This window comes from Ovis aries, chromosome 2, assembly GCF_016772045.2.
Source record: "Ovis aries strain OAR_USU_Benz2616 breed Rambouillet chromosome 2, ARS-UI_Ramb_v3.0, whole genome shotgun sequence".
Taxonomy (NCBI): domain Eukaryota; kingdom Metazoa; phylum Chordata; class Mammalia; order Artiodactyla; family Bovidae; genus Ovis; species Ovis aries.
Window position 1 is genome coordinate 242,762,704 of NC_056055.1, and position 23,846 is coordinate 242,786,549.

General features: G+C 43.5%; 1 protein-coding gene across 13 annotated transcripts in view; it reads left to right on the forward strand.

Annotated features, from left to right (window-relative positions):
- The window catches only part of CNR2 (cannabinoid receptor 2), a 36,731-nt gene that overhangs the window by 10,531 nt on the left and 2,354 nt on the right, over positions 1-23,846 (forward strand). The window contains exons 2-5 of one of the 13 annotated variants that reach the window (XM_060410670.1): positions 1,444-1,582; positions 2,117-5,884; positions 9,435-10,386; positions 10,754-10,896. The exons of 1 other annotated variant lie outside the window; for it this stretch is intronic. In XM_060410670.1, coding sequence (XP_060266653.1) covers positions 10,888-10,896 — 9 coding nt within the window. In that variant the 5' untranslated portion in view covers positions 1,444-1,582; positions 2,117-5,884; positions 9,435-10,386; positions 10,754-10,887. Of the gene's footprint in view, positions 1-1,443; positions 1,583-2,116; positions 5,885-9,434; positions 10,387-10,753; positions 10,897-15,966; positions 16,012-16,042; positions 18,534-18,560; positions 19,744-23,448; positions 23,791-23,846 lie in introns of those variants that run through there. 11 more of the 13 variants (XM_060410669.1, XM_060410673.1, XM_060410671.1 and 8 more) reach the window with 11 other exon arrangements.

Consider the following 23,846-nt stretch of genomic DNA (forward strand, 5'->3'; position numbering starts at 1 on the left):
CCAGGCATTGTACTAAGCATGATGTTATCTCAGCTAGTTCTCTTGCTTCACCGTCACTGAAGAAGTATATACCATATGTTATTCCCATTTTACAGATGAGGAAACTGAGGGAAAGAAGTGAACGAAGTAAGTGACTTTATCTGAGGGCGCAAAGCTAATAGTCGGCTGAGCCAGGGCTGGATCTCAGCCTGTCTGGCAGATCTGTTGGGGTGAAGAGATGAGACCGGGCCTTCACCAGGCTGATGGGGACAGGACTAAAATCTAGGCCAGAGAATGCTAGCAATGGAGGCATGACTGAGTGAAACCGATCAGAAGAGGAAAAAGACAAAAAGAGAAAAGAGATGTGATTTGCCCCTGGGATTAAAGACAAAAGACTGCCATGTCTGGTGTCACCTGGGCAGAGTCGCGCATTAGATCCTGCCCTTTGTCAACGTGACTTGGTCAGAACACAAAGGCTCAAGTCCTGGCTTGGCCGGCCACTTGCCGTAAATTGGGGGCAAAGGCCTTGCCCTTTCTGAACCTATTTCCTCAAGGAATGCCACCTGCCTCATATAATGGCTAGGAGCCCTCCCCTGCTGTGCAAACTGTCAAATAAAACATACTCTGAATGTGGGCCTTATGGGTCCATTCTCTGAAAGGGAAGTTGCTGGAGTGTAAGGTAGTTGAAGGCAGGAGGAGAAGGGGACGACAGAGGATGAGATGGTTGCATGGCATCACCGACTCAATGGACATGAGTTTGAGTAAGCTCCAGGAGTTGGTGATGGACAGGGAGGCCTGGCATGCTGCAGTCCATGGAATCATGAAGAGTTGGACATGACTGAGCAACTGAACTGAACTGAAGGTAGTAGAAAAGAAGGTATTGAAAAGACTCAACAAAATTGTCCTGCGGGTAGATTTCAGATTAGTTAATTTACTGAGTAATGGTTTGGAAGCTGTAAAGAATGTAAACAATAAGATAGGACCCTGGGTCTTCAGAGGAATGAATAAAAGCACAGATTTCTGAACCCCCAGCCAGTCTCTTAGCATCCTTGGACCCCAATTTCTTCATCTATAAAATTCAGAAAATAAGATCAGGTTTAAATGAGATATCAAAGAGAGGGTGGTACTACAATACAAAGGCCCATGACTGCTATCCTCCAATCTTCTTTTCATAAGGCAGTTCAGGGGCCACACAGAGTTAGTGACTTCTCCATAGAACTACCAGTCCCAGAGTCAGCTTCAGTAGCTCAGATGGTAACGAAAATGCCTGCAATGCAGGAGACCTGAGTTCAATTCCTGGGTCAGGAAGATCCCCTGGAGAAGGGCAAGGCAATCCAGTCCAGTATTCTTGTCTGGAGAATGCCATGGACAGAGGAGCCTGGCGGGCTACAGTCCATGGGGTTGCAAAGAGTCGGACACAAATGAGCAACTAACACTTTCACTTTCTTTCACTTTCCGTGCCAGGTTCAATCCCAGAGTATCTGCTTCCTAACTTGGAGTCCTTTTCTTTCTACTACATCATACTCACACTCTACCTTTCAGTTAGGCAGCCAAGCTATTGCTCATTTTAAATAATTATCTCATCTGGACGTCAAGCATGCAGGTATTACAGGGGAAATATTTTTGCAACTCAGTAATAAACTTGTGAACAGTTTTTTAAAAAAGAATGCAGGTATTAATTTCCCCGGTTACAGATGAAGAAACTGGGGCTCAGAGAGTTTGAGTAACTTGCCCTAAGGTCACACAGCCCATCAGTGGCAGAGCTGGGATTTGAATCCTACAATGATTCATTCCAAAGTCTTGACATTTAACCTTCACTACAGTGGAAAGAGGCCTCAGGCTTCATGTAGCTCAATTCCTCCTGGAAGAAAGGCTGGAGATGATACAGATGGATGAGGAAGGAAGATCCAGGGAGAATAAGTGCCCAGATAGCAGGAAGTAACTCTGCGGACCCCTGGGTGGGGATGATAAATGACGTGTAGATAGCAGACTCGGGAGAGAACCCTTCAGCCCCACAAGGCAGGCTCATGGGGACTGGGTTTCTTCCACAACCAATAGGCATTTGAGAAAGGAATTATCAAGGAGACCTCAATAATCTTTTGCCCAATTCTGTAAATTACAAATTCTTTCCTAAAAGGACTGGAGGTGGCCTGTGTTATGAATTAGGGCGGTGGAAATAGAAGCAAAGCACTGGAAACCACAAAAAGGACCAACAAGTAAACGAGGAACCAATCTTGAATGACCCAGCACTGCTGGCCTGTATTGCATTCAACTTGGAGCCTCCTGGCAGCTGAGGGGAAAGGAAAGAAGCGAATCTGAAGAAACCCGCTTTTTTTCTAATAGACATTCATTCATTCATTCATTCAGTAAGTTGATTTTAAGATACATAAGAGCCTACTTTTTACCAGGGCCCTGTGCTCAAGGGCTGGAAATCCAGGAGGAATATACTAGAGAAATCAGCTTGGAAAATAACCCCTTTGCAGCTCTTTGTATCTCTCCTCTTAAAGAAAAATTTTTTTTTATTTATTTTTGGCTGCACTGGGTCTTCATTGCTGCTGACGGGCTTTCTCAGTTTTCGGCGTGTGGGGGCTACTCTCTGATTCCAGTGCAGGGGTTTCTCGTCGCGGTGGCTTCTCTTGCTGCAGAGCGCAGGCTCAAGAGGGCACAGGCTTTAGTAGTTGCAGCACTCAGGCCTCGGTAGTTGTGGCTTAGTTGTCCCAGGCCATGTGGAATCTTCCCGGACCAGGGATTGAACCCAGGTCCCCTGCATTGGCAGGCAGATTTTTAACCACTGGACCCCCAGGGGAGTCCTAGGGCAGTTTCTATACTCTGCCTCCCATCAACAACCTTCTCCTCTGATTCATATCATTGGAGAAATTATAAGTTCCTTCCTCCACATGCCATCCCACCTCCACGGCCAAATCCATTTTAGGAATGACTATCCTGGTGGTCTGTTTATAAGGTTAAAGAGCCTGGACAGTTACCAACCTTCTAGTTAACTTTCTGCTCTTGACCTGCTGCTTGTGGTTCCCACCTCTTTCTGGAAGCCTGGATCTGTGGGCCCGAAGCACTATAGTGAGAAACTGACAGTGAGGCTTAGGGCACAGGAAGACTGGGAGCAATGGGCAATATCTGCTGTGGCTTTGGAACGTGGAGCAGTGGCTTGGGGGCCATTGAATTGCCTTGCTTATGTGGGCTGAGTTCCAGCTCTATCGCGCTGCTTTGCTCAGCTCAGGCCCTTCATGAGAGGATCTCCGCCAAGAATCTACTGCAGACTCTTTTTGGTGTAAGGGGGAATAGAATACAAAGATGCTGCCACTCCCTGACCCAGATTCTATTCTCAAAATTAGAAACTCACAGTCCAGGAAGCAATACAAGGAATAGGCACAAATAATGGAAGGTAGGCAGTGATCCCTGCAGTAGGACTCAATGAGTTTCATCCATGTGGACCAATAAGAAGAAACCAGAGAATGCTTCCTGGAGGAAGTGACTTTTGATATAGGTCCTGAAAAACAAATAAGATTTGGGCAAAGGAATATAGCCCACAGTCCAAAACTCCAGAAAAATTTGTTGCAATTGCAACCAAGAGCTACCAAGCATAGAGGGAAGCTAGGAGAAGAAAGGGGTAAGGAAGGCCCCATGACACTCTTCCTATGGTTGGGTATAGTGCCAAGAGCCCAGCCAGCTGGGAAGCAATCTATTAGTAATGAATCAGTTATGCAGCTCAAACAAGGTTGGTTTGTTTCCCTCCCCCCACCCCCCTACCCCCGCCAAAAAAAAGTGTCCCCTAAGGATGAATGGAAAACTTTCTTTTCTCTTTTAAATTTTATTTATTTATTTTTGGCTGCACTTCGTTGCTGCTCGTGGGCTTTCTCTAGTTGCAGCGAGCAGGGGCTACTCTTTGTCGCAGGGCTCGGGGTTCTCACTGTGGTGACTTCTCTTGTTGTGGAGCATGGGCTCAGTAGTTATGGCTCACAGGCTTAGCTGCCCTACAACATGTGAGATCTTCCTGGACTGGGGATTGAACCTTTGTCCCCTGCATCGGCAGGCAGATTCTTAGCCACTGAACCATCAGGGAAGTCCTGAAGAACTTTCTAGTGCCTAAGTTCTCAGACAAAAGTTGAACAAGCCCAGAATCCTGTAAGAATTCTATAAACTAACTCTATTGAGTATTTCCTGCCTTTCATTAGACACATACTGTAAGCCATTGTACATTTTGTAAATTTCTATTACTTGATTGCACAATGGTGTGGTATGGGTAGTGTTTCTCCTGGTTTACAGGTGAATGAAACAGAGGCTCAGGAAGGTGAAGTAACTTGCCCACAAGGTACAGAGCTGGAATTGAATCTAGGGCTGGTTGAATCCAGAGAGGTCTGGTTGCCAAGCCTGTGTGATACTGGGATCCAACATGGTGAGTTTCCCAGAGGAGACCTAAGAAGTGACCCAGCAATCTACTTGCTTTGAAGATGAGAAAAGACCCAGATAGGAGAAAGGACCTGCCCAAAGTCACTCAGTAGCAGAACAGGGACTGGAACCCAGGCCTCCCCATTCCTAGTCAGAGATAAAAAATGATGGTTCCTGGACTTCCCCAGTGGGCCAGGGGTTAAGACTCTGCCTTCCAACACGGGGAGTGTAGGTTTGATCTTTGGTCAAGGAACCAAGATCCCATATGCGGTGGAGTGTGGTCTGATTAAAAAAAAAAAAAAAAAAAGATTGCTGCCAGTCTACAATCTCAGCTTCTCACTGCAGGGGTAGCAGCCACCATCAAAGGCCAGGCCCGGCTCACTCACCTGTGACCCCCAGTGCCTTTGGGCTTTCAGCACAGCAGTACAGAGGAGCCAGCTGTGACTGTGATGTTCTTTCACTTCACACTTTCAGTTCAGGTCAGAAAAACCCCCAGGTGCATCTTTTCTGAGCAGCTTCCTGGCTCTCAAAGCTTTCTTCCCAGACACTCGGCAGAAGTCAGAACTCCAGGTCCTGCAAACCCGCTGCAGAGCGAACATGCTCTCTGGGGAAAGAGAGTCATGTTGTTTGGGGGCTTTAGCATTTTTCTTTGGTGGGAAAAGCACTTGGTTGGTTGTTTCTCTTCCCCGCCCCCCCAATTTTTTTCTTTTTTCCCCCTTTATTATTTTTAATAGAAGGATAATTACAATATTATGTTGGTTTCTACCGTACATCAGGTGGTTTCTCTTTTAATATTACCTGTGTACAAAGTCAGGTCACAAAATTGTTTTGAAAACCAAAACCTAATATTTGTAACGCCATTGACACAACTGATTAAAAAAAGAAGAACCCTTTCCTCCTCCTAACAAACACACAGACGTGAAGTCTCTGTACACTTTGAAAGCACTGGTGCCCCATCATAGCCTCCCCATGGACATGGTTAAAAAGCCATGGGAGGGCTGGGGATGGGGGAGCGGTGGGGATCGTCAGGCAGTTTGGTTTTCCCAGGGAGAATGGGACAGGTTTTGTCATTGTCATTTCACAAATGAGAAGAGGGGCTCAGGAAGTTGGAGGGACTTGCCCAAAGTCACATGACCAGCCATGGCAGAGGTGGAACTGGAACAGCGGCGCGGCGCAGCACCGCGCGTTTCTCTCTGTCTGGGGCTTTCAGACCAGTCTTCGCCCTGGAGGAAGGCTTGTCCAGAAGCCAGAAGCTCTGCCTCCAGAAGAGATTTCTATCTGCCCAGAGGGAAGGCAGACGGGGAACTGGGTTTCCTGTGGCTCTGTGCATCCTGTTGTCGCATGTTTTCTTGTTGGGCCCTCCATCTAGAAGTCTGCACTTCCTGCCCTTACTTACTTTGGACAATAACCGTAGGTTGGTGGCCACGCCAAGCCTGAGTGAGGCACTGATACTGGCCACCACCACCCGAGCATCCCCCTTCTAGGCTGGACTCTGCGTGGGGTAAGCCATTCTTTAATGGGGGCGAGGGGGATGTTTCCTAAGGGAACTAGGGGAAGAGAGTTGGAGGGAAATGGGACTGGAGCTGCAGGGGAGCAGGGAGGAAGCACCCAGCAGTGGCAGAATGGGGGTGTGGGAGCTGATAAAGGCTTACACCGTGCTTCACTCATTCAATCCAGGGCTGAGAACTCGGCTGGCACCATCTCTGCTCTCACTCGGGGGTGGCCTTGGCAACATTCAGCAAAGGGTGTCGGTCTCAGGGAAGCACTCCTCTCCAGCTTTTCCAGCTAAGGTCACTTCTACGCGCACAGCACGAGGGTTTTTATTGTGGCCTGAGGGACACAGACATGCAGTCTAGTTCCCATTTTGGTGCTGATTTGTCAGGTGGCCTTAGAAAATTATATCCCCAGCCTTAGACTGTTTCCTTGATGGTAAAATGATAGAGGTGTATTAAATGAGAGATTTTCTATCTGTTCCTTGGAGCCTGAGGGAATCTGGGCCGCCTGGAAGAGAGGACATAGTTAACATGAATTCAGCTTTTACCTCACTTATGAATACATGTTCCTTTGGGGGTAAAAAGCATTCTGCTCTCTAAAAAAAAAACCCCAAACACTGGATTATAAGAGCTGCCACTCATTAAGCTCTTACAATGCACCAGGCACATTATTCTTAACAACTTCACCAAGCAGGTTGAATTATCCCATTTGAAGATAGTAATAATAATAAGCACTTCCATATGTTTTATTAATTTACTTAAATCCTCACAAAAACCCATTTTACAGATGAGAAATGGGAAAACGGAGGCATTAGGACCTTGGATAAGGTCACTGGGCTAGGATTAGAACCTACCCAACGTGCTCCCCTTTCCCTTTACACTCTTACTGTTGTAGGAAAGGGGACCCCTTCCAGGGCCCGAAACTAGGCTCTTGTCTAACACTCAGAAATGAATTGTCAGAGACACATGTGCTGACAAAGCAAGAGATTTTATTGGGACAGGGCACCCGGGTGGAGAGCAGGAGGGTAAGGGAACCCAGGAGAACTGCTCTGCCGTGTGGCTCGCAGTGTCGGGTTTTATGGTGATGGGATTAGTTTCCGGGTGGTCTTTGGCCAATCATTCTAATTCAGAGTCTTTCCTGGTGGCGCACGCATCACTCAGCCAAGATGGATGCTAGCGAGGATTCTGGGAAGGGGATGGACATGCAGTCTTTCCTTTCGACCTTTCCCAAACTCTTCAGGTTGGTGGTGGCCGATTAGTTCCGTATTCCTTATCAGGATCTCCTGTCATAAAACAACTCATGCAAATGGTTACTATGGTGCCCGGCCAGGGTGGGCGGTTTCAATCAGTGTGCTCCTAACGTTACTTGGGATCTACTGCATTGGAGACAGCCCCTTTCCATCCAAATGGGTTGCATTCACTAAGAACTTTTTGAGCATCAACCACGTAGCAGGCATTGTGCAAGGCACTGAAGACCCAGAAATAATGAAGGCTCAGTCTCTGACCTTGACAAACTGTGTGTCCTCCTTCAAGTAACATCTCTGAGCCTCCATTATCCGAGCAATAACAATAACCACAGTTCTTCTATCAGAGGTTGTATGGATTACATTAGATGGTAGCTGAGAAAAAATATTTTGTAGAAGTTAAATTGCATAGCATGTTGGTTGGTGCAGTTATTAATTTGGCTGCAGAAAAGACTAATCAGAGCAGGTTATAATATACACAGAGTAAGTCTGGGAAAGTGGTGTGTGACTGTGGTTCGAGGAAGACGTCACACGATCAAAGATGAGTCCAGAAGGAAGATGAACTGGGAAAGGAACCCCTGGGGCAAAGGCGGGTAGAAAGCAGAACTAGGACTTCCCTGGAGGGCCAGAGATTAAGACTCCAAAGCACAGGGTGTGGGTTTGGAGCAGAACTATTTGAGGAATGGTTAGGCAAACAGTTACGTCCAACTGGGGTTGCCAGTGGCAGCTGCAATGGAATACTTCTGACTTTGCTGTCATCAGACAGTACAGCACGTTGGGGTGGGCTAGCACTGCCCCATGAGCCACTTGTCATTTTAAATGTTCTAGTAGCCACAGGAAAAACTAAGTACATAAAAAGAAACAGGCAAAGGAAATGTTTTTATTTAGCCCAATTTATCTCGGGTAATTAATATTAAAAAATTACTAATAAGCTATGTTACTTTCTTCCATATGATCTTTGAAGTCTGGTGTGTATTTTATACTCAAAGCACATCTCCATTCAGATTAACCACACTTAGGGTACCGGTGTAGACAGAACTGGACTTGAACCCCAGTTCAATTCAGTTGCTCAGTCGTGTCCGACTCTTGGCGATGCCATGGACTGCAGTACACCAGGCTTCCCTGTCCATCATGATCTCCTGGAGTCTGCTCAAACTCATGCTCATTGAGTCTGTGAACCCCAATTCTCACACTTAAATAACTAGGTCATCCTGAGCAGGTTCCAAGTCAGGAACAGCTCAATAAAGTATAGAGATCTCTTCTATACTTCTTCTAAGTGTTGTTTAAAAATATTTATTTACTAGCCTGCAGTGGGTCTTAGTTTCAGCACACAGGATCTTTCACTGCAGCACAGGTTTATTTGCCCCTCGGCAGGAATCGAACCTGCATCCCCTGCATTGCAAGGCACATTCTTAAGCACTGGGTCACAAGCAAAGTCCCCTATTTTATGTATTAATTCACTAAATCTTTATGATGAGGTTACCAACATTATTGCATTTTATAAATAAGGAAATTGAGTCCAGGTTGCCCAAAGAGTTTATCATTCCTAAGTCTTCTTCCTCTACAAAGTGAGCATAAGCATACCTACCCTGGAGGTTATTGTGAGGGAAGATATGAAAATGCGGTTAAGGTCTTCCCACTCAGACACACCAGGAAACCACTGCTCGGAAAGCCACAGACATCTCTCGTTCCACCTCCCACCCACTGAGAACCTCTAACAGGACCAGAAGTAGGGTCTCACTGGGGGAACAAAATTTAAATGAGTGCCAAAAAATTATAATAAATCCTGTTTTGAATGTTAAGTAAAATATTTACACTTTATAAAATACTATTGTGTTTCAATGTAGCTACTTTTCCACTTTTCAATAATAACTATTTTTTAGTGTTTTACTATTTAACATTTCGAGACCGAAAAACAGCGAGTAAAGAATACACACGACATCATCGACAGAGAGAAGCACGCTTTTTCGCTTTGCCTCAGGCAAGGTGTTGATTTCTAGTCTAGTCTGGAAAAAATCCTGCCCTCCCTCCTACTTCTCTAATTCCTCTGCCATTATCTTCCAGTTCCCTTTATCTGCTTTATAAAACTTCTACATTCTCCTAAGGGACTGGACTTCTGGCTCCACATTGTGTTGGTAAGACTTACCCCTGTTGATGAGTTTAGTTCTAGTTCATTTTTTACTGCTTTATGTAGTTCTTTGTAGGCATGTACTGTAACTTATCTATGCATTTTCCACTTGATGGACTTTTGTGATTGGTGGTGGCTTTTTGCTATTTCAAAAATGCTGAAACTAACACCTTTGAACATTTTCAGGCGCGGAATTGGTGCATTCCAGGGAAGTGGCTGTCTTTGGCTTCATTAGATTTTGGGAAACTGCTCACCACAGTGTTTGCACCAACTCACACCCTCATCACAGCACTGAATTTTCGCCCTCCACACCTCTCCAATACTCAGCGTTGTCAGGTTCATCTTTTGGCTGATCTGATGGTGGTGAAACTTGCCTTTTTGTGGATGCTATTGAGGTTAAACGTCGTTTCAGAGGATAATTGACCATTTTCTTTCATGCCTGATATTTTTCTTATTCGGAGGCTCTCTTCTTTATCTTGAGGAATCTTACGTGAGGTCTGTCTGTTTTATGATGTTCTCAAAGAACTAGTTTCGTTCTTTGTCAGGGCATCTTATTTTCAGTTGTTTTACCGTGTCATCAGTTTCTGCTCTTATTATTTCTGCCTTCTGCCTTCTCTTTATTTTTGCTGTTGCTCTTTGTCTAATTTCATGAGTGGGATGTTTAGCTTGTCGACTGAAAAAAGAGGTGTACAACTTGAGAGTTGCAAGTTAAGTTTTATTTGTGGGGAAATGAGGATTGCAGTCCAGGAGGCAGCATCTCAGATAGCTCTGAGAATCTGCTCCAAAGCAGCAGTGGGGGGAAAGTCAATATATAAAGTTTTGTTGAAGGGGCAGTTGAATACCATGAAGTACTCATTCTACAAAAGGTTTTTTGTTAATCATGAGGATCTGATGTCACTGTGAGGGAATTTAGGGCTTCTCTGGATAAGAGGAGTGCAAGGATGGAGATCATAAAACCCATTCCTGAAAACATCCAACTGTCTAAAGACCTGTCCCACCAGATTCCTTGGAGCACAGAGTGCCTCACTCCACCCTGAACTCCCTTAGGAGGTGTTGAATGTCAGCAGCTGCAGCAGTACCATCTCCATAGAGGAGGATAGCCAATGCCTTTGTTGTTCACACGTTGGCAGTGCCTTTGGTAAGTGCCAATTTGTAGCTCACCCCTTGTGATCATAAATCCGACCATACTTTGGGGGCCACTTCATGACCATTTTGTCCTGCATTGCTGTACAGCTCAAGATGTACAGCTTGAGAGTGGCGAGTTGTTTTATTGGGGGCAAAATGAGGACCCAGCCTGGGAGGCAGCATCTCAGATAGCTCTGAGAGACTGCTCCAAAGCAGCAGTGGGGGGAAAGTCAATATTATAAGGTTTCGGTGGAGGAGCACTCATTTTACAAAAGGGTGTTTGTTAGTCTTGAGGATCTGATGTCACCGTGAAGGGATTTAGTGCTTCTCTAGATATGAGGAGATGCAAGGATTGATAAAATTAAGACCTGTCCCACCAGATTCCCTGGAGGACAGAGGGCCTCACTCCACCCTGAACTGCCTCAGGGGTTGGTGAATTCAACAGCTGCAGCAGCATGGGGCTCAATCTCCATAGAAGCAGGTGGAAAATGCCTTTGTTGTTCATTCATTGGCAATGCTCTTGGTAAGTGACAATTTGCGGTTGACCTGGCCCCCTTGTGGTCATAAGTCTGACCATATTTTGGGGGGCATTTCATGACCATTTTGTCCCGTGTTGCTAGGAAGGCTCGTTCCCAGTTCTGAAGAAGGTGTTTGTTGATAAGACACTCAATGTGCTGTTACTGGATTAGGTCTCAATAGTCAAAGAGCTGTGGACACCTGTCTTCTAGTTTCCTCTCACTACATCTTTTCACACCTAGAGTTACACTATTACAATCATCGATCATATATCGAGCTATACATTGATCAACTGCTTCAAGTCTAGTCATCATTTTTGTTGGAGCCTCAGTCATATACTTGGTAATTCAAGAAATGATAATCTTATGAAACAACCAAAATACAAATGGTATAGTTAAAAACAAATACTTCCCTGGTGTCTCGGACGGTAAAGCGTCTGTCTACAACGCGGGAGACCTGGGTTCGATCCCTGGGTCGGGAAGATCCCCTGGAGAAGGAAGTGGCAACCCACTCCAGTACTGTTGCCAGGAGAATCCCATGGACAGAGGAGCCTGGTGGGCTACGGTCCATGGGGTCGCAAAGAGTCAGACACGACTGAGCGACTTCACTTCATAGTTAAAAACATTAGTGGAATTAAAAGTAAATATTTTAGCCATGAGCCTCCCACACCAAACCAGTTTTTTTTTTTTTTTTAAGATTGTCAAGACTAGGGATTTTTCATTTGGGTCATCAAATGTGTTACATTAAAGATTTGTCAGGTATGAAAATACAGCATTCATTTTGAATTATAGCATAAACATCTCCCTGAGATGCTGTAAGACCTTGAAGTTGTATAGCACTTCCTTTCTCACCATATAGATCTCAGAATTCAATAGGCTAATAGCCCAATTACTATCATTTAAAGCTTATGAAAGTTGTTAAGGCTTAGATATGATCAATTACATCCTCCAGCCCCACTGAAGGCAAACACACACACACACACAAAAGCTGTTAAATGGTCATACTAGTAGAATACAGATCTTTGACCCACTGGGATCATATCAATAATAGATTGTCTGGAGTTACCTCTAATTTGTTAACAAGTATGACCTTAAATTCATAGGAATCCCAGGCTACACCTTCGTATCCATCCCTGTAGATGTCAAGGCCATAAATTAGTGCCACAAATCCACTGAGTTCCATACCAATCACTCTCTTTAAGGGTAATAACAGGCATAGTTCATAAAGCACCCAGCCTTGTCTCATAATTAGCAGGTTGATCATTTTTAGTATGATTTAACCGTTCCCAACATAGAGAAGCCTTAAACTTAAATGACCATAGCCTGTGTTAACCATGTACATCCTCCCCATAATTGTGGGAGTTTTCCTTTTAATGGATGAGAAGTTAATTTTTTATTGAGACTTAGCTCATCACTTAATTGAGTTCAAATGACCCTAAGAGAAAACTTAAATCTATGGCCAGCATCAAAGCAGGTATTATTAATTGGCCAGGTGAGAGGATCCCATCTAGTAATATAATGAATAGATAGAACAGGACTGAACACTCATCTAAAATAAATTTCCTAGGGGGTATCCAATCAGAGCCCTGGAGAACAGAAATCCACCAAGGTAACCCAGAAGTACTAGGCACAGGTGACTGGCCACAAACCAACAATTGGATTGAGTTTTAAACTAGCATAGAATCATGTCCATGATAAACACTTGGTTGATAGGCATAAGTCCAAGGAACCAAGAAAACATTATAAATGATCACACAAGTCAGATCAGCATCTTGGGCAAGCTGTCTGCTTCTGATATCATCTTCTTCTCATCCTAGGATAGTGTAGTTTCCTCTGTTTGAGCATCATTTTAAGGTGAGTTTGAGGTCAGTAGGCCTCTCTATAGACCAGTCCAGCTCAGGGGCCTTTGGAAGTGGGAGGTAACCTGATTCAATTTCACTGGGCATGAGCTAGTTAAGAGTACCATGGAGTTGAAAGGTCCTTCCATCTAGGTTGGAGAGAGTTCCTTAAATTATGTCTTCTTCTAGTCTTGCTTGCAGGTTATGTGTGAGGCAACTGATCTTCATCCAAAGACAGATTACTGAGATAAACTTCAAAAACAGCCCGAGTGTCCTCCAATAATTCAATTAAATTTTACATTAATATACCCTAACAGCAAAGACCTATCCAGGAAATGAGTCTTAGTAGATACAGAGCTGGGATTTAACATTCACTGAAACATCTCTTTCTCCCTAAATAAAGTGAAGTCACTCAGTCATGTCCGACTCTCTGTGATCCCATGGACTGTAGCCCCCCAGGCTCCTCTGTCCATGGGATTTTTCAGGCAAGAGTACTGGAGTGAGTTGCCATTTCCTTCTCCAGGGGATCTTCCCAACCCAGGGATCAAACCTGGGTCTCCTGCATTGCAGGCAGACACTTTACCATCTGAGCCACCATGGAAGCCCCTTCTCCCTAAAATCACAGTCATTTTTACCAAATATAACCTAATTAAGACCTGTTTGTAATATAGGTCTGGTCTCAATAAACTGGGCATGATTTACATAACCAAAATTGATCATAGATTTTTTTGCTTTGCTGAGACTTTTATAGTCTCAGATTGAACTTTTAAAATAAAATCTTTCAGGGCTAGGAAAGTCATGCCAAAGACTTATCACAGATTTTGCCTAACAGATCTAAATAAATTCCTCCCTTCTCAGTTCAGTTCAGTTCAGCTGCTCAGTCGTGTCTGACTCTTTGCAACCCCATGAATCGCAGCACACCAGGCCTCCCTGTCCATCACCAACACCTGGAGTTCACCCAAATTCATGGCTATTGAGTCGGTGATGCCATCCAGCCATCTTATCCTCTGTCGTCCCCTTCTCCTCCTGCCCCCAATCCCTCCCAGCATCAGGGTCTTTTCCAATGACTCAACTCTTCGCATAAGGTGGCCAGAGTATTGGAGTTTCAGCTTTAGCATCAGTCCTTCCAATGAACACCCAGGGCTGATCTCCTTTAGAATGGACTGGTTGGATCTCCTTGCAGTCCAAGGGACTCTCAAGAGTCTTCTCCAACACCACAGTTCAAAAGCATCAATTCTTCAGCACTCAGCCTTCTTCACAGTCCGACTCTCACATCCATACATGACCACAGGAAAAACCATAGCCTGGACTAGATGGACCTTTGTTGGCAAAGTAATGTCTCTGCTTTTGAATATGCTATCTAGGTTGGTCATAACTTTTCTTCCAAGGAGTAAGCGTCTTTTAATTTCATGGCTGCAGTCAACATCTGCAGTGATTTTGGAGCCCAAAAAAATAAAGTCTGACACTGTTTCCACTGTTTCCCCATCTATTTCCCATGGAGTGATGGGACCGGATGCCATGATCTTCGTTTTCTGAATGTTGAGCTTTAAGCCAACTTTTTCACTCTCCTCTTTCACTTTCATCAAGAGGCTTTTTAGTTCTTCTTCACTTTCTGCCATAAGGGTGGTGTCATGAGATTTCTGTACCTGTTATTGAGATAACCTTCCTAACCTATCTGATAAAGTTACTGGAAACTAAGAGATTCCAATCTCTGGAGGGTTCAGATAGAGAGAAAAGATAAATGTTTCAATTTGTTTATAAAATATAATTTTACCAAACTACTGCCATAATTAGTTTGAGGGAAAGGTGTTTTTTTTTTTCTTACTCCTGGAAAACACAGATTCAAATCAGTAATTTTTCAGATAGAAACTATACAAGTTATAAGCATATTCACCAGTTCATTCAGTCCTTTTGTTAACCTTTGTGAAGTCGTCAGGTTTTCTATTAGAATCCTTACTCAGTTCAGAAACTGGCATTTATTCAAAAGTCCTTTTTATAAATCTTCTTAAAGAGGCAAAACTTGGTTAATGCTATGACAATATTGAGATAGTAACTAGAATCCTGCCTGATAACATTTTACCCAAACATATCAGAATTTTAGGAACTCCATACAGTTTCTAGGATATCTATATTAGTAACATTTACCATACAGTATAGGACTTCCCTGGTGGCTTAAACCGAGACTTATTACTCACTGGACAATATTCCCCATGTAATTCTGTATACAAAATGAGCCAAATTAGTGTACTATCTCTCTTTGGGGTGTTTCAGGGGCCCTCTGAAGAATCCAGAAGTTAGCTAGAAGTCTTCTTCATTAGAAGGATTTAGGAAGTTTTGTCAACAAATATCAAAAAGGTTTAGAACTCAGTCAAATAGGATTATATGTCATTGTGAAACAATAGCTATTCACTTGGTGAAAGTAACAATAAAAGATTTTAGAACAGATCATTTAAGAGATAAAGAAAACTTAGTCCTGACTATGTACAAAACTTTCTTCATGGTTTGCTTTTCACAAACCTCATCGCTTTCTGTACCCATGACTATGTTCTTCCTAAAAAGCCACCTGTAAAGCAGGCTTACTTCCTTTTCCCTTCACAAAACGCAGTTCCATTCCTCATACCTTCTTTACCAAAAACATACTTCCTACTTCCCTTAAGCAACCAAGAACTGACTTTTATTTTAGCATTTTATAGACTGATAAGCATAAATACCAGTGATAATTTCTAAAACCTTTGCTTTCTTAAAGAGAACATTTTAGGATGGCCCCAAATATTGTTCATTTTTAATCCCAGAAATCTTTAGTTTCTCTGTAAAAGGAAATTAGTGTTCAGCAGTAAATGTTTCAAAATCTTATTTTATTTGGAAATGACTTAGCTATTCAATACACTTCCAACACTTAATTTAGCACAATCCTTAGAAGTTCAAGTTAAGAATAATTATTCTTTAGGAATGTCTGTCTAAAATAGTCTCTCCAAAACTAATTAATTAATTAATTAATTAATAAAATAGTCTCTCCAGATTGGGGTAACATTTTTTAGAAGTTTCTTCACTCAAGGTAATTTCCTTGCTGACAAACTTGTAATAGATATAATAATAGTTAACTTATATTAAACCTAGGTACAATGAAAATATTCTGCTTAATTTCCAAACTCAGTTATGAATACTAGTTATTTTTTAAAAAAAGGGTTGGAGTAAGATTTTAAAAGGCTTTGTTCCCTTTTTTTTTTCTTTTGGTTTCAGGAATTAGAGATGGTCTAGAGTGATCCAGAGAGCTCTGGTCTAAAGGTATGAAAGAAAGTGAAGTTGCTCAATCGTGTCTGACTCTTTGTGACCCCATGGACTGTAGCCTACCAGGCTCCTCCCTCCATGGGATTCTCCAGGCAAGAGTACTGGAGTGGGTTGCCATTTCCTTCTCTAGGGGATCTTCCCAACCCAGGGATCAAACCCGGGTCTCCCCCATTCCAGGCGGAATTATTTCCTCAGGGCAAGAATTCTTAAAAAGATAATATTTTTCTTTAAGGAGTCTAAAGAATATTGTGACCACATTGTCAAAAATAATATTTTTCTCTGATCATAGTTTTATACCCAGAATTTAGACCAGATAGTGCTCAAGTTGGTCCTTATAACAAGGGCAGATTGGTCCCAGCAGGGATTGTCCCTCTAGGGAAGTGAGGGTCTTAGTTTGATCAGCCCCAGGCTGTTAATTACAGAAGGAAGTCCTAGACATAAGGGAATTTTAGTCCATTTTCCTATCCTATTGTCAATAAAGATCTAATATTTTAGGCCATTTTTCTTGTCATAGCTATAGATTGACCAGTCAAAAAAAAAAAATCTGTTTTCCAAGGGGTTCCCAGGTGGAGTGTGGAACCTTAAAATGAGCAATTCCCATATTAGCTCGAGAAGTATGTACCAGATGTCTGCACACTCAAACCAAACCAAACCAGAACTTCACCAGCCAGTAGCCACACTCTGAAACAAAAGGCAAAGAGATGCCCAGAAATCAAAAGCCAAATGGCGTAAATGCCAAATGTGACTTCCCAGTTCCACTAGACCTGCGACCTGGCAGAATCAGTACTAGCAGCCTTTTTCAGTTCTGATACAGTTTCAAGCAATTTCTTGTTGGTTTCCTGTGAAGAAGTTACTCTATCATTTCCTCTTTTAGAAGCTTCTAGATACCAGTCAAAGTAAGCACAGCAGGCCTTTTCTGATTGTGCATGCAAAAATATCAATTTTGATATATCAAAAGGACCCCTATTTGGCCCTTTTAGGTTGAGATCTCTTTTTGTATAATTTCTTCAGTTAACTAGGTACTTGCAAGTATGAGCTGCATAGGTATTACACATGAATCTGGCTGGAGTGTTAGCAGAGGCTGGCCTTCTGACACTCCTTTGTTTCTATTTTTGAGAGATTCTGTTTCCCATTTTAAGCTGAATTTGTCAGGGATAAAAATCACTAGTGAACTTGTGTAGTGGGCCCATCTGCTGCTTGTGAGCTTAATTCCTCCAGGAGTCACCCCAGAGTCTTTCAGCTGGTCTTAAGTGTCTCAGATTCTGCCTCCGGCAATCTAGGATCACCGTGGCTGCTCAGGTGGCTGAATAGCCAATTCTTATGTGCGACCCCCAGGTGAACAAGTATTTTAATTAATGAGTGGGCTTCCCTATGGGACTGCTGCACGGTATGAGGACTAGGCTTCCACCACTCGCGTAAACTCCTCAGTCAGCTGAGAAAACCGAAACCAACCGGAAGGAGTCTTGCCCCTTTTCTTTGGAGCAAAGCTCTCATATATTCTCCTCACTTTTATCCTGACAAATTCTATAATGGCAGTCGAATTGAGGAAGTGTTAGATCAGCCTCTTACACTTAGCTAAGACCATTCAGTCCCCTACAACAGAGCAACCTCAGCATCTTTCAGCTGAGCCTCGGGTGTTCCTTAATTTTTTTCCTCAGTCGAGTCGCCCTACCCAGTACCTTTTCACTGGGTAGGTAATTCCCTGGCATCTTTCAGCCAGCCCCCCAACCCAGTATCCTTTGCCTGGGTGGGGATTTCTCAGTATCTTTCAACCAAGCCCCACTCAGTGTCTGGATCATGAGTGGGTATGCCCCGGATGTTTCACCTGGGCCCCCGGCCAGTAACTTTCCTACTGGGAGGGGGCAGGTAACCTCCTCCACTGCCAAGTAAAACTCAGAATCTCAACCAACACAGGAGATTCGAGAACTAGGAGAGACTTACCCAAATTCGTCTGCACTCCCCAAGAATGGGCACAAGGGGCCGCTGCTGGTACCAAAGCTCCGGTTCCTCGTAGAGTGTAGTCTGGGTCCCTTCGTGGTCTCAATAACTGTTGACTAAAAAAGATGTACAACTTGAGAGTGGCGAGTTCGGTTTTATTGGGGACAAGATGAGGACTGCAGCCCCGGAGGCAGCATCTCAGATAACTCTGAGAGACTTCTCCAAAGCGGCAGTGGGGGGAAGTCAACATATAAGATTCTGGAGAAGGTGGAGTTCAATACCACAAAGCACTCATTTTACAAAAGGCTTTTTGTTAGTTATAAGAATCTGATGTCACCAGGAAGGGATTTAGTGCTTCTCTAGATATGAGGAGATGCAAGGATTGAGATCACAAAATTCCTAAAAACATCCTACTGTCTAAAGACCTGTCCCACCAGATTCCCTGGAGCACAGAGTGCCTCATTCCACCCTGAACTCCCTCAGGGGTTATTGAAGGTCAACAGCTATAGCAGCAGGGGCTCAGTCTCCTACAGAGGCAGATGGTAAACGCCTTTGTTGTTCATTCATTGGCAATGCTCTTGGTAAGTGCCGATTTTTAGTTGCCAGGATGATGCCTGATTTTTTTTAAGTTTATTGGATCATTTAAAAAGTCTTTACTGAATTTGTTACAATGTTGCTTCTACTGTTTATGTCTGGCCTTTTGGCCCATGAAGCTTGTGGGCTCTTAGCTTCCCAACAAGGGATCGAACCTGCACCCCTTCATTGGAAGGTGAAGTCTTAACCACTGAACCACCAGTGAAGTCCTGACGCCTGATTTTTAAAAGTCTAAATTAGACCATTTCCGTTTGTTACTGTTCAGTCACTCAGTTGCCCACCTCTTTGCGACCTCATGGACTGCAGCACTCTAGGCTTCTCTGTCATTTGCCATCCCCTGAAGCTTGCTCAAATTCCTGTCCATTGAGTCAGTGATGCCATCCAACCATCTCGTCCTCTGTTGTCCACTTCTCCTCCCGCCTTCAATCTTTCCCAGCATGAGGGTCTTTTCCAATGAGTCGGCTCTTTGCATCAGGTGGCCAAAGTATTGGAGCTTCAGCTTCAGCTTCATTTCCAGTCCTTATGATGAATATTCAGAACTGATTTCCTTTAGGATGGACTGGTTGGATCTCCTTGCCGTCCAACGGACTCTCAAGAGCCTTCTCCAACACCACAGTTCAATACCGTTACTCACTTCCTAAATAAAGCTTCAGCTCTATTCCTCTCTATCGGCTTGTGTTACTGTCATTCACAATTTTACTTGCACTCTGTTTTCACCCCCTCCCAATCAGTCTCAGTCACTATTATTATTATATTATTATTGCTTAATACAGACATTTGTTTTTATTTACTCATACATTTATTCACTTATTTGTTCACAGTTCCTTCTTGCCTTTCTATCCTTCCCTCTATGGAGAATTTCCTTCTTCTGATGGCATCTCTTTTAGACTTCCTTCAGTGAAGGTCTGTTAGTGAATAATTCTATTTGGATTATTTTGAGACAGAGGATGAGATGGCTGGATGGCATCACGGACTCGATGGACGTGAGTCTGAGTGAACTCCGGGAGTTGGTGATGGACAGGGAGGCCTGGCGTGCTGCAATTCATGGGGTCGCAAAGAGTCGGACACCACTGAGCGACTGAACTGAACTGAACTGAACTGAATTGATTGACAGCTAGCTTTTTGCCATCTATCTTCTGGCTATTATTATTGCTCTTGGCCAAGCTGCTTTTAAATTTCATTGTGATTCCTTTGCAGGTATTGTGCTTTTTTTAAATCTCTGATTGTTTTTAATTTTCCCTCTTTGTCTTTGGCATTCTGAAGTTTTATTACAATATATGTGAATATGGAATTCATTTGTTTTAAAACTTCTGCTCAACACATGACTATATATAAAGTGGATAAACAAGGTCCTACTGTATAGCACAGGGAACTATATTCAATCTCCTGTAACACCCTATAATGGAAAAGAAACTGAAAAGGCATATATATATAAATATAATGTTATGTTTATAAAAGACTCTTGACTTTTATTTATTTATTTCCTGGAGAAGGGCATGGCAACCCAGTCCAGAATTCTTACCAGGAGAATTCCATGGACAGAGGAACCTGGCAGGCTACTGTCCATGGGGTCACAAAGAATCAGGACAGGACTGAGCAACTAGCACTTTTTTTTTTCTTTTTTCATTGTATAGCATAGGTAGCTATATTCAATATCCTATAATAACCTATAATGGAAAAGAATCTGGAATATATATATACACTGAATCACGTTGTTGAATGTATATATATATACACTGAATCACGTTGTTGTACACCTAGAACTAACACAACATTTTAAATCAACTACAGGTTAAAAAAAAAACCAAACCTGCTCGAAGTTCACTGTGATTTCTGAATCTGAGGAATCACATCCAGGAGAATTCTGGGCAATTCTCCACTAGCATCTCTTTGAATATGACCTCCCCAATGCCCATCACCAATTCCTATTCATCTCTTCTGAAACTCCAGTTGGATATATTTTAAACCTTTTCTTTTGATCCTTCCTGTCTCTTAACCATTTTTCCATCTTTCCCATCTCTCTATCTCCTTGTGCAGCCTTTTGAGAAGTTTCCCCAGATCCGCTTTCTAGATCAGAGCTTTTAGCTGGCTAGTCTCTTCTGGAATCAAGATTGCCAGGAGAAATATCAATAACCTCAGATATGCAGATGACACCACCCTTATGGCAGAAAGTGAAGAGGAACTAAAAAGCCTCTTGATGAAAGTGAAAGAGGAGAATGAAAAAGTTGGCTTAAAGCTCAACATTCAGAAAATGAAGATCATGGCATCCGGTCCCATCACTTCATGGGAAATAGATGGGGAAATAGTGGAAACAGTGTCAGACTTTATTTTGGGGGGCTCCAAAATCACTGCAGATGGTGACTGCAGCCATGAAATTAAAAGACACTTACTCCTTGGAAGAAAAGTTATGACCAACCTAGATAGTATATTCAAAAGCAGAGACATTACTTTGCCAACAAAGGTCTGTCTCGTCAAGGCTATAGTTTTTCCAGTAGTCATGTATGGATGTGACAGTTGGACTGTGAAGAAAGCTGAGCGCTGAAGAATTGATGCTTTTGAACTGCGGTGTTGGAGAAGACTCTTGAGAGTCCCTTGGACTGCAAGGAGATCCAACCAGTCCATTCTAAAGGAGATCAGCCCTGGGGTTTCTTTGGAAGGAATGATGCTAAAGCTGAAACTCCAGTACTTTGGCCACCTCATGAGAAGAGTTGACTCATTGGAAAAGACTCTGATGCTGGGAGGGATTGGGGGCAGGAGGAAAAGGGGATGACAGAGGATGAGATGGCTGGATAACATCACCGACTCTATGGACATGAGTTTGAGTGAACTCCGGGAGTTGGTGATGGACAGGGAGGCCTGGTGCGCTGCAATTCATGGGGTTGTAAAGAGTCGGACACAAATGAGCAACTGAACTGAACTGAACTGAGTCTCTTCTGCTCTTTCACCTCCTCTTAAGGCTTTCCATTTTCAATGAGTTCATTTTTCACATCCAGAAATTCTACTTGATTCTTCTTCAAATCTGCCTAGCCTCTAACTAAGTAATCATGGTTTTGATTCCTTATTGTTTAACCATATTAAACATATTCCGATTTCCCTGTCCAGTGGTTAAGATTCCATGCTTCCAGTGCAGGAGGCATGGGTTCAACCCCCGGTCCAAGAACTAAGATCTCGTGCTGCACGAAAAAGAAGCAGCTTATATACATATTCTATAACATAAACCCAAGAAGTATATGAAGTTCTTGGAAGTCTAATTCTACCATATGACATTTCTGCTAACTCTTCTTCCTATTTACTTGTGCATTTTGTAATTCTGCATCATGACCTCAAATTCCCTGGGCCTTTATATGTGGAAATCTTATGTGACCTGGATAAGAGAGTAAATCCCTCTAGAAAAATTCAGTTTGCTTTCTAATAATGTCCCTTACAATATTGAGGTGCCCTGTTTGTTTTTCTCAATACTTAGGACATACTTACACTAAAGATGATTCATTATCTGACATTCAAATTTATCTGGACTCCTATATTTTATCTGGCATTTCTACTTGTGTGAAACCCAAGTTTTGTCTAACCATCCCTAAAAAGTTGTTAAACCTTCAGCATCTTACCAGAACTGGCAAACAAGACACAAATGCAAAAAGCCCTGCACCCTATCACTCTGGAGTCCATTTCTTCTTGGTTTTGCTTGCTTTTCAGTGTTTTACTGTCGCTTTCTGTGTTTCTTTTTGGCTCTCTGGGTCCTCACTGCTCTGCAGGCTTTCCTCTAGTTGTGGAGCATGGGGCCACTCTCCAGTTCCAGCGCATGGGCTTTCCGTTGCGGCGGCTTCTCCTGTTGCAGAGCGTGGGCTCCAGGGTGTGCAGGCTTCAGCAGCTGTAGCTCGCAGGCTCTAGAGCCCAGGCTCCAGCTGTGGCCCATGGGCTTAGCTGCTCCCCAGCACGTGGGATCTTCCCAGACCAGGGATTGAGTCCGCGTCTCCGGCATTGGCAGGTGGGTTCTTCACCACTGAGCCACCCGGGAAGCCCTCCTTCCAGTTTCCGACCCTTCAGTTCCGTCCAGTTCAGTCGCTCAGTCGTGTCTGATTCTTCGTGACCCCATGTCCATACTTTCAAAATGAAGTCTTTAGCGTAGTTTTTCGCGTGAACCCCAAAAGCTTGCAAGTCACTTTTATTTCTTATTTTACTTTATTGAGGTATAATTCACATGTGACAGAATACTATTTCCAGGTGTACAACATAATAATTTGATATTTGTACGTATTGGGAAATGATCACCGGAATAAGTCATTGAAAAGTGAAAGTGAAGTCACTCAGTCGTGTCCGACTCCTTGCGACCCCATGGACTGTATGTAGCCCACCAGGCTCCTCCATTCATGGAATTTGCTAGGCAAGAGGACTGGAGTGGGTTACCACTTCCTTATTATTACACAGTTGCAATCTTTTTCTTATGATGAGGAATTTCAAGATCTATTCTCTTAGCAACTTTCAAATATAGTATTAGTAACTATCCCCAAGACTTTTTTATAATTGAAAGCTTGTACCTTTGACTCCCTTCAGGCATTTCATCCACACCACCCTCCCACCAATCCCTCCTTCTGGCAACCACCAAGCTAGTGTCTGTATCTTTGAATTAGTTTTGGGGTTTTTCTTAGTTCCACGTATATGTGAGATCATATGGTTTGCAGGTCGCTTTGGCTTCTTGATATACTTTCCTGGTGGCTCAGATGGTAAAGCGTCTGCCTGCAATGTGGCAGACCTGGGTTTGATCCCTGGGTGGGGAAGATCCCCTGGAGAAGGCAATGGTAACCTTGCCTGGAATACTCTTGCCTGGAAAATCCCATGGACAGTCACATGGGGTCGCAAAAAGTCAGACACAACTGAGCGACTTCACTTTTTTCACTTTTTCAGCTTCTTGAATTCCCACATGCCTCTCCTAAGGCAACCAGTACAGACCTAGTACATCCTCACCAGAATGGAGAAAGGGTGAAACAGAGAGAAAGTGACAAAGTGGAAGTGCAGGCCACAAAGTCGTGTCCGATTCTTTGAGGCCCCGTGGACTCTAGCCTGCCAGGCGCCTCTGACCATGGGATTCTCCAGGCAAGAATACTGGAGTGAGTTGCCTTGCTCTTCTCCAGGGGATCTTCCCCACCCAGGGATGGAACCTAGGTCTCCTGCATCACGGGCGGTTTCTTTACGGTCTGAGACACTAGGGACGCCGCAGAGAGCAACAAATATGATCCATCCGCACAGGTGAAGAGTTTGGCTAGAGTGAGTGATCGTGTGAGGTCATTGCACTGACTGAAAAA